General features: G+C 36.3%; 2 protein-coding genes across 2 annotated transcripts; both read right to left on the minus strand.

The window, feature by feature from the left end:
- Positions 1–12: 12 nt before the first annotated feature.
- LOC141837303 (nuclear matrix constituent protein 1a-like) lies at positions 13–6,142 on the minus strand. The gene is made up of 6 exons (XM_074724731.1): positions 5,782–6,142; positions 4,052–4,261; positions 3,548–3,801; positions 3,170–3,440; positions 3,001–3,084; positions 13–2,058 (listed from the first exon to the last, which is right to left on the minus strand). The coding sequence occupies exons 1-6, from the start codon at positions 6,100–6,102 to the stop codon at positions 13–15; spliced, it is 3,186 nt and encodes a 1,061-aa protein (XP_074580832.1). The 5' UTR covers positions 6,103–6,142.
- A 1,909-nt stretch (positions 6,143–8,051) lies between these two features.
- Positions 8,052–8,578, minus strand: LOC141840824 (transcription factor RHD6-like). Its single transcript, XM_074728901.1, has 3 exons — positions 8,492–8,578; positions 8,295–8,426; positions 8,052–8,180 (listed from the first exon to the last, which is right to left on the minus strand). The coding sequence occupies exons 1-3, from the start codon at positions 8,576–8,578 to the stop codon at positions 8,052–8,054; spliced, it is 348 nt and encodes a 115-aa protein (XP_074585002.1).
- Positions 8,579–10,819: the final 2,241 nt, after the last annotated feature.

Here is a 10,819-nt window from a genome sequence, read left to right on the forward strand (position 1 = left end):
TATTCTACTGGTTCAGTTGCGTCTTGCTCGCTTTTCTCCGAATGCCTGATTTTGAGGAGCAGCTATTTGTCTCCTTTTGCGATGTCCTCCAAGTGAACTGATCTCACGAGTTTCACTCTCCACATCTTGTTCACTAGAAACAGACACATGAGAAATACTACGCTTTTTCCCCACATTAACTAAATTGTGATCATTAACCTCTTGGAAATCTGAAGATAGTCTTTGCCCATTTGTCATCTCATTCTTCTTGTTAGAAGTTTTCTGGAGGAAATCTTTTGCTTCTTCAACAACTCTTTTCACTGTCCGTGTTCTCCGTATCTTTTTAGGTTTAGCACTCTGGGTAGTTTGTTCAGTCTGAACAGCCTGTCCAGCAACCACCTCCTTATCAATAATATCGGTTTGGATACCATCAATATCAGCTGAACTATCCACAACTACAACTGGAAGTTCTGGCTGCTCTCCAGCTCCATCTAACCCTTTTGACTCTTCATTCTGCTTGACTTCGCTACATGCTTCAGATCTATGGCTGATGAAAGGTTGGGTAGCAATTCCTTGTGGTGGTGCAGATTCATCGTTACTTCCGCCCTTCAAAGCTTCATTATCAAGTCTTGAACCAAGTGACAAAGAACTCTTTCCCTGATCTTCCACATTTTCAAATTTTCTTGTAGGGGAGAAATTAAACAATCTAGAACATTTTTGCAGCCATGATAAACCACCTCCTGGTGTCATTGATGGAGATATCACTTGCTGTGTAGTTTCAGAATTCTTGGGTTTCAAGTTATCTTCAGAAATCAATCTTGGTAATTGAATAACACCAGTATCTTGCAGGCTGAGAAGATCCACGTCATGAATTTGAAAACCACAATTTTTGCATATCTTACACTGTTGGGCCATAGCTAGAAAATGCTCCCTCTCCTTGACAAAGTGCTCCCTTTGTTCCTTCATTTCCATGCTAAGTGAACGAAGAGCATCAATGTCCTTCTGAATCTCAAGTTGGTCATTTTCAAGTTTCTTTCTGCAAGCAAACAGATAGTCTTTTTCCTTTTCGAATTGTTCTTGGTCCGCTTTCAAGATTCTAGATGTTAACTCATTAGCACTACTGAGAGATTTCATTTCATTTAACTCGCTAGCCTTCTTTCTCTGAAATTCGTTCTCTCTATCTTGCAAATCCTTCTCCATAGCCTCCCTCATTTTCTCCATTTCATTCTCTAATTCAAGTTTGCGATGCTCAAGATCCCGACTCATAGCAGCACGTTCACACTCTAGCATCTCATGTACATCCAACTTCTCACGTTCCATTGTCTTTTCAAAAATTTCTTTCTTCCTCCTAAGGTCTCCCCATTTATGCTCCATGCTAATTCTCTCTTCCTGTGCCTCATTTGTAATCCTTTCCTCCTCATCAATTCGCCATTTTTCAAACTTTTCTCTATCTTCATCAACCTTCTTTACATCAAATTCTAGTGCTAATTGTTTCTCATCCAACAACTCCCATTCTTTTTCAAATTTCTCTCTTTGTTGTCTTAAATCCTCTCTTTGTCTATCTAATGAATCCTTCATTAGCTTGTAATTTTCAATCTCTTGCTTCAGTTTCAACTGAAACAGGTTATGTTCTTCTCTTTCTTGTCTGGTAAGTCTAAGACGCTCCTCCTCTTTGAGGATTTGCTCCTTCTCAGCTTCTATTGCAGTCTTCATGGATTCAACTTCAGATATAGACTTGAGAAGTTCCTGCCTATCACTCTTTAGCTGGTGGTTTTCTTTCTCCAACTTTCTCTCAGCAGCTTTAATAGACTCCTCCCACTTTTTCAGAACTTGTGATTTGGAGTCAACATCTTTCTCCATTTCCTTTAGTTTCAGAGCTTTGACTTCCAAGAGGTTCTCTCTTTCTGTAATTTTCTCCTCTTTGTGGCCAATTTCCATTTTTTTTCCTTCCAATTCGATTACCTTGATTTTTGTCTCTTCATCAAAAGCTTTTCTTCTTTTCTCCATTTCTAACTCAAACTCGTGTCTCTTGGAATCCAACAATGCATTGTGATCATCAAGAAGCTTTTGAATCTCCACCTATAAACAGAAATGAGAATTGTAAAGAGGGTAATGAGAACCTGTTAAAAGACTTGTTTCGTGAAAAGATGGAACTTTCACTTCACTTATTCATCATAATCGAAGGATCAATATTCCAACAAGTACAAAGTAGCTGTTAAACTAGGACATATAAGCCAATTTTGACAGATGCCAATACAATGGAATAACCCCAGAGTAGGCAGTGTATCATGCATGAAAAATATTCTACAATATGCAAATGTCGTTTATAAAAATAAATCTGACACAAAACAATTTAGATGGCAGGAAGAAGACAAATTCTCAACTTACAATCAATTGGAGAGATACCAAGCACAACCAACATCACAAGAGCAATATACAAGTGACCCATAGTGACCAGTACACCTAGACCATCCAACTTATATTTATTTATAAAAAGATATCAGATATGTTGTCATGTTGAGCAATGTGGTCCTCCCTTGATCCTTGGACAAACCAGTAAAAAAGTGGTATGTTTACAAGATTCAGTGGAATGCAAAAATATTGCACATAAAATGTACTAAAATCTGAGAAGCAGAGGGCCAAGGGTTATTACTATTTAGGTTCCAATCGTGCTGAAACTCTTGAATTCAAGAAGTTTGACTTAATTAAGAAACTAATGAATGGGTAGTCACGTGTCAACGTGAAATGGAAGTGCAATTACATAAACAGCAAAGACACTGAACAATAAATTTAATTATGATCAACAACAGTCCGAAAGCACTTGTTTCGTTTGGAGATTATTTAGCTAAACTATTCAAAAACAAATCCAAAATATCATAATTTTCTATGAACTTCCGATCTTGGGTAAAATTCTTAAGACAATGCTTTTAGCTAAAATATCTTAGCCTAAATATCATAGACAAGAAAACTAAATATGCGTGAATAACATCTCAAGATTAACCCAATAATTAAAAAAAGCACCTTTTCCCTAGCATTTAGCTTTTCTTCTCTCAAAAATAATTCCTGCTCCTTCTTCTCTACACTCTCAAACTTGATCTCTGCTTCCTGCAATCAAAAAATTGAAAATTAGAATCATTCAAGTAGATGATATGCGAAGTTAAAACACAAGCAATGCTACAGAATCATATACCTTCTCCTTAGAAGCCAAAGAACCGAGTCTTATACTTATATCATCTTCTTCCAATTTCAAAGAATTTTTTGATGCCTCAATTAATTTTTCTGCATCCTCAATCTCTCTTTGTTTCCTTTTAAGCATTTTATCTAACTCACATGCCTTATCCTCTCTTTCATTTAGAAGTCTCTGCCCATCAACAAGCCTCTTCTGACTATCTTGCAGCTTTCTCTCCCAACTAAGCAAATCTTCCCTTTGTTTAGTTAGGTCCTTCTCATGTGCCTTTTGCCTAGAAGATAATGCAAGAATAAGAACTTGTATTTAGATAAACTTACAATCTCAATGTATGGTCAACTAAATCAGAATAAGAATAGCATAAAAAAGGGATAGACTTACTCGGATGTTAAAGATAGATACTCCTTCTCAAGTTTCCTCTTTTGAGACTGGAGATCATCCAATTTTCTGTCCAACTCAGAACTTCTGCGGCTTGCTTCTGCTAGCTTAGCATCAGCAGCATGAGCCTTCGCTTCAACTTCCAGGTATTTTTCCTCTAAGCCAGCCTCTAAGGCTTGAGCCTCAGCTAACTTTTTCTCAGATGTAAACTTGACTTCTGCAATTTCAGAATGTACATCTCGCAAATCCTTTTCGAGCTACATACAAAACCATTCAATTGTCAAAAACGAAAAGAACAAGATGCAAACTGTAAAAGTTTTCTATATTTTTTGTTTAAACTATCACAATTAGATGCATAAAATAGTAGAACAGACATAAGAACCACATTTACTGATCCTCAAGAAAACAGTTTAGTCATTTGACATGCTTACATTAAATACTTGATGTGGAATGAAATAATTTAACCTAAATTATTTATAAAGATAAAAGTTAAAGTTACTCTCATACAACTGCGACTTTCTGCTTCTCAATCCCCAAGTCCTTCTGCCACTTCTCTTCCCGCTTTTCATATTCAGAGATCACAATCAAATGGGCAGCTTTTTCCCTCTTTAGAATCTCCCCAGCTTCTGCCAAAGCTTGCCTAACTTCTTCGTATTTAGCAATCAAATCTTTCTTCTCGATTAGCAAAAGACCAAGATTATACTGATACTCGTGAAGCTGCATAGAAAACATCATACAACAAAGTAGTTAGTTAGTACTGATGACATATAATCAGGGACGACATTGTATCAAAGAAATATGGGACTTTCCACATTTGACAAAAAAGGAAATCAATTAAATAATGAATAATATGCAAACGAAAATTTTCTGAACAGTAGTTCATTTCTAATTTTATTCAGAATAATATGGCAAGAAAACCACTATAATCCTACTACAGCAGAAATACTAATAACTAGTGAAAATATGGGAATCCAAAAGAAAATCTCCAGATGCTAAAACCTCGATATATAATATAATATTGAAACGAATAGTTAGCTCTTGGTATAAATATGACAAATCTATCTTACAATTGGTTATCAATCCAAGACTCTACTCTGGATCAACATATATTCAGTGTGCTTCTACTTTGGGTGCAAGACCAAGGTAACACTAAAAGAGACAGAAAGTTGGAGGAACTGACCCATGAATGAAAGAGGAAATGACACAGACTCCTAAACATCTCACTTAAAGGATGATTCATTTTGGTTTATTTGATTCAAATAAGGTAGTCCAGAAGATGATTATTTGGAAGGGAAAAAAAATAATCTTTCACTTGACAACTGCATAAGACTAAAGCATATATTTCCAATTGCCATCTATGCCAACATTAAGAAGGTTGTCGACACTTTGGAAAAAATAATATTAGCCAATGAAATAATGAAGTATATCTTATTGTATATGGTCGTAAGCTTGAAAACAGTGCATGCAGATGAACCAAGATAATAACTCAATTTCTCAACATAATGTCAAAGATAAACATAGAACCATAGGTTGTCCATGTTCATAGACGATGACTAAACCTGAAACTTAAAATCCAAACAAATAGTATTCTGCAGATTTAGACAGCATGATATCCTGAAAGTATAGATTGCATTTCTTTACTAATTGTGTGTTTTATGCAGTTAGTCTTTAAGAAGTAATGACGTTTTACTGACACGGTTGAGATTGCTTAGATCCACATTGCTAATTTGTGTGTTTGATTGTTCTGCTTGTTTAAGTGAAAATCTTAAATGGCTACCTATTTTGGGATGAAGTAGGTCTCTCTCAGGCCTTAACACAGTATCAAAGGAAGTTTAATTGTCCTAGCTCACTATAAGTGTGTGGTTCTCTCGAGTTTTATTGGACAAGTGTCCTGGACTTTATCCTAAATAGATTGCAACGGAAGGTGAATAATTGTAGCAACTTAGTTCACATCGCCAAATTGTTCAAGTGGGCAGTGGCTGCCCGCTTAAGTGACAAGCTATTTTGGTTCGATTGGGTTTGCTTATATGCTAATATCTTTACTCTACATTAACATGAAAAAATATGTATCATTAGATTGAAGGCCACTGGAGTAATCTAATTTCTAAATCACGCTTTACTTAGTCAGAATAATACTATGCATCTTTGCAACGCCAGGTAGGCATAACTAGAACTACAAATCATGGTGAAACCAAAATTCGAACTAGAGAAAAAAATAAATAAATGGCATGAATAACCTCCTTTTCTAGCCCGTTAATCCTCTGAATAAGAGCTTCCCTGTCCTTCCTCTGCAGCACCGACTCATCCAGCAACCCTGCATCCCTAAAATGCCGCCAAGCTTCCACCTCGGCACCCCATCCTCCGATGGTATCCCCTCCATTCTCACCCAGCAAAGTCTGAGGTGCCCGTGGCTCCTCTACCACGTTCTTCCCCTTCCCTTTCAAGGACGATGGGCCACCGACGCGCCCCTGAGGGTTGGACGGCGAGCCCAGTCCATTTTCATTGAAGTCTCGAATACTAGGTGATAGCGACCACCCTTTCTTCTGTGGGGTGAACATCACGAATACTCTTCCTTCATCAAAGTTTCCCGAGCCTAAACCTCAGTTCCCCCAGGAGTGGGAACCAAAAGCCCTAATCCACAAACTGAACACGAGAAGGGGAAACAAAAACGGCTTTTGACGCCCAAAAGGCAAAGAGTAACAGGCGAAGAGGAATTCCTCACTCGAGCGAACGAGGGAGACGAACTGGATCGCGAAAGGAACTTCGGAGCCCTGAATTGGAGGTGAACAAGAACAATTACTGGAGGAAATTGCAGGGAGGTAACAACGAAAGGCGGATCGAGAAAGGGAAGCACAGAGAAAACCCTAGAATTGGAAACAGAGGGATCGAGTGGAGCAATTTCGATATCTTTTCCAATTAATTTCTCTCCGTGCACTTAGTGCTCTTTTCCTTGTTGACGAAATTGCCCCTCCGTAGTCTTTTATCTTGCCGTGAAATTCTTTACCATTTTATGGTAACTTTTTTCTTGCAGTGGTTTCTGGTAAGCATTGAACGCTTCCGTATAAAATACGTACGTTTGTTTGGAATTTGAAAATTGAATAATTATGATTAAATAAAATTATCATAATCTATTAAGCTGAATTTTAAATTGGCAAGGAGCATTTTATATCTGAAAAATCCATGATTACAGTTGAAAAATAAATAAATAATTATTTTTTTATTAAAAGATAAGGGAGTTTGGCCATTTCAAGTAGACGTGGCATGTCTGAACTTCCACACCGCGATCCGCATAATTTTCTTGGCCGATAAGACGAAAATACCCATCCCAATTACTCGCCTGATTCAAAGATAGTTTGGGGATATTTTAGTAATTTCGCTGGGTATCATTCGCGGAACATGCGCACGCATAAGAAATGACACGCTGTCGCAACGTGGGTGGATAGGATTCTGAGAAGGAAGGAGAGAGAGGAAATGATTGACGCATAAAAAGGTGAGCTCATAAGGAGTTATCTCTTTGTCTCGCATATCTTTTAATAGAAAATTTGAAACTTTTTCAATTTTATACATACAATTTTCCTTAAAAAAAAAAGATTAGAGGTATCATAGAAAGTGTAATTTGGTACCTACTCACCTTTGATAATCAAATTCATTTCTGTCTAAAATTTTTTTATTACTTGCAATTTTGACTTACAAGTTCCTAAAATAAAAAGGTAAAATATTTAGTTGTCATATAAATTTGGTACGTGGCTACCAATGATGTGCCTTCATTGCACTCAAAATTACTGATGTAAATTTTTTTACTTAGTCTACTAAAGCCACTCCTTTCATATTCATCCAAATTCTTGCATGTGCAAAATGGGTGTATATGATAATTAATATAGCAAAAGGAGAAGAGGCCTTCACGTCTGTGTTGAAAACAGCAAGTTGATTAAAAAAATATATGCTGAAACTGCACATTTTGCACCTCTAAATAATTATGGAAAATTAAGGTCAAAGGGCCGGGCATATGTCTCTTCGTAGGATGTTTATTTTTCTATTATAAACACTGTCGATTTGTCAGTCAGGAACACTTCATAACTTAGCACTCCGCGTTTAATCCAGTTCTCCACATGTTTCCTAAGAAAAAAAAGATCAGCTCTGTATCTTAAGATCATATGATCAAGTTTTTTCTTCTTTTGTGCTCGAGTATTAAGCATTCTGCAGCAATTAATTAAGAACTGTGCAATTAATTGTTCTCATCATTGTCATTTAAATGGCCGTAGAGGATTGATTATATTTCAGAAAGCTAAGTTATTTATCAGATTCATGTTCTACAAACAGATACATAGTATGGATACTTCTTTTTCAAAAAATGTTCAGAAATCAGAATCAAGCCGCTAGAATTAGTTTATTGAGCTTATATCTGAATACATGTCAGAAACAATAGAGAGAAAAGAAGAAGAAGAAGAAGAACCTTATTTTTCTTTTTAGCAGAGTACTTGTTCATGGGATTTCTCCTAGATAGTTTTCAGTGTTTATCAGAGTTGGAGTTCCTCTCTCTCTGAGAGGATAAGATAGCGCCAATTGCTTTCTTTACTTGCCCTATATCTGCTGCTCTTCCCCCTTGCGCTGGCCAAAACTCATCAGTGGCCAACACCTGCAAACCATTCAAACCCTAAATTAATTTCATGTATACATTATATATATTGATCAAGATTAACAAAGAACAGGTAAAATAACTAAAGATTTTTACGAGTTCATCAGTCATCACCTTCACTTGTAACTGCAGGAACTTCACATAGCTGATTGCTTTCTCCAGCATGGTCACCAGATCAACCTTTGTGCCATTGGGGACGAGATCTTGTAGAATTTTGAGCCTCTCGCTAATTCTTTCCCTTCGATTCTGCAACAAGGTCAAAAATCTTAGCATAATCCATCTGAAAATCATAGAATTTTGAGTCTAGCTACCTTTGCTGCTACACTCTGCGAGTCCCTGGACGGACTGCTGGATTTCTCCTTCATCTTCCTGCTGCACTGCTTCTTGGGGCTCGGCATCTCGCGCGGATTCTGCAACCAGAAAATCAAAATGCGCTCGGTCGATCTCTTCAACTCAAACAAAAAAGGTCACGAATTCACGATCAAATAACCTCGCATTGTCTCTTTCCGCGAGCGGATGGGAACGCGAACCCAAAGCTCTCCTGCTCATGAGCCATCCTACAGCCACTCTCAAGTTTGCAACTTTGCTCGATGGCCTCAACCCAGTCCCTGTCCTCGTGCTCGAAGCTGAGCAACGAGGCGCCCGGAACGGAGACGGCCGCCCCATGGTCGACGACAGAAAGCGGTTCTCTGTTCCCACCGGCGCAGAAGTGGTGGCTGGAGAAGAAAGAAAGAAAGCTGCTCGAGTAGCTCCCCATCGAATCGGAGCTCTCCCCGTCCTCGAGCATGAGCCAAGCTTGCGATCCCTTGTTAAGGATATGATGAGGAAGAAGCTAAAGCTGTACTGCTATATATATATTATATGCATGCGCGTCCGTGCAAGTGTTGGCAACCTTGAATCATCATCGTCAAAAAGAAAGAGCCACATGCATGGGCGAGTTCATAATTAAATCCTGTAAGTTATCAGAATTTAATGCGAAGCTTAGAAGAAGTCGATGATGTACGATATAAATTTCTGTGGGCTGAGGTGAGGAAACGTTAGCTGGCATTAAATTCTCTGAAGGAACGCCGGAAGTGTCGCACTGCTCCCACGTCGAAGATTCCTGCTTGCATATCTCCGCTAGCTTCACGTGAAGATTAATTATATATATCGTCTTATTATCTTAAAGACAATAAAAATTTGTAGGATGTGTTTTGAGGAGATTTGCATAATTTTTAGGGTTTAGTTTATGATTCTGTTGGGTTCGTAGGAAATACGAGAGATATTTATGGATCATTTTTACTTCTTCAGTTCGATGACTGAAAGATATATTGTTGTTTGTTAAGTTTGTTGGAAAGGGGAAAGGAAAGAAAAGAATCAAGTAGATACAAATTTTGTGTTATTTAAACTTGTTTGATCATAAAATAATTGAGTTGAGTTGGATTAAAATAGTTGTTCAAGTTTTGCTTTATTTTTAATGAATTTGATTCATTTAGATATTATACCGTTCTCAATTTAAGTTTTTTTTATTTGTATTTATGAGTATTAACAAACTAAATATATACATATTCAAAATTATTAATTTAATAACTTATTTAAATATATTCATTAATTTATTCACGAACACTTAATGTACTTTATTTACAACCCCTAAACAAAAGTATTTATAAAATTTTGACTTAATTAGTTTACATGAAAATTATCACATTGTCAATTTCTATCAGCTCGAATCGCGTGACCTAGCTCGATCATGCTTAATAAGTATTTATTCTCTTCATTTATTTTTAATAAGGAAATGTGAGATTGTACTTGTATGGCAGTAAAATACAAAGTCTACTCAAAACTTTATATTGCAATTAAGGTACATTGCTTTGATGATAACTTGGTGCAATAGTACATTAGTACATATATATAAATTGCGTATTTAAGTGTTTTAACCAAAATTACGTATAAAATTAAAGAATAGGACGTACTTTTTATTTTTTATCAAAAGCCACGCTTACCTTTTTTTGTAGAATTTTCAATATATTTTTCTTCAAACTCTTCCAATGGATCGATCTATTATACTTAAATCATCAATCAACTAACCCATTAAAGGCAATGTCAATGGGTTAATTAGTTGATTGAATTAAGGTGACTTTAGTTAATTGAACGATTAGCATTTGGTGTGAATTTTTGGTTTTTAGGATGATCTTTTAACCAAAGTTCTTGATGATAATACAAAATCTAAAGAATGAACTTTAATATAAATTCTCAAGATATGTAAGTTTTGGCATGAATTTAATAGTAAACAACTTTTTAGTAAAAAGTTATTTTGAAAAATATATATGGATTAATTTTTAGGATCAAGTCAATCGTTTGTAGGATTAATTAAATTGAATAATTGGATTAAAAAAATAGAAACTTGGACATGCAAGACGTGACATGTAAGTTGTGAAAATGGATTAATTAGAACCATGCAAGTCGATTTAGACTTGGCTTAGAACTAGATTCCATATTAAATTGAATTAGCTTAAATATAATGTGATCGTGATTCGTGAGCACTACTACTAAGCTCAACCAAATTAAAATATAAATAGATCCTTCAAAATATCTGAAAAAGAAAAAAAAATTGTCCAAGAGTGCAGGAACCAGAAGCACAGCAAGTGCAATCAATGCAA

The sequence above is a fragment of the Curcuma longa genome, chromosome 11 (assembly GCF_044706935.1).
Source record: "Curcuma longa cultivar G26 ecotype Majalengka, Jawa Barat chromosome 11, ITB_CL_G26_1.1, whole genome shotgun sequence".
In the NCBI taxonomy this organism is placed as follows: Eukaryota; Viridiplantae; Streptophyta; class Magnoliopsida; order Zingiberales; family Zingiberaceae; genus Curcuma; species Curcuma longa.

Coding starts and splice junctions, on each gene's coding strand:
- LOC141840824 (XM_074728901.1), bottom strand. CDS start 8,578: ATGCCGAGCCCCAAGAAGCAGTGCAGCAGGAAGATGAAGGAGAAATCC. Junction 8,427..8,491: donor CGCAGAGTGTAGCAGCAAAG/GTAGCTAGACTC, acceptor ACCTTGTTGCAG/AATCGAAGGGAAAGAATTAG. Junction 8,181..8,294: donor TCCTGCAGTTACAAGTGAAG/GTGATGACTGAT, acceptor AATGGTTTGCAG/GTGTTGGCCACTGATGAGTT.
- LOC141837303 (XM_074724731.1), bottom strand. CDS start 6,102: ATGTTCACCCCACAGAAGAAAGGGTGGTCGCTATCACCTAGTATTCGA. Junction 3,441..3,547: donor TATCTATCTTTAACATCCGA/GTAAGTCTATCC, acceptor ATTATCTTCTAG/GCAAAAGGCACATGAGAAGG. Junction 3,085..3,169: donor CTTTGGCTTCTAAGGAGAAG/GTATATGATTCT, acceptor TTTTGATTGCAG/GAAGCAGAGATCAAGTTTGA.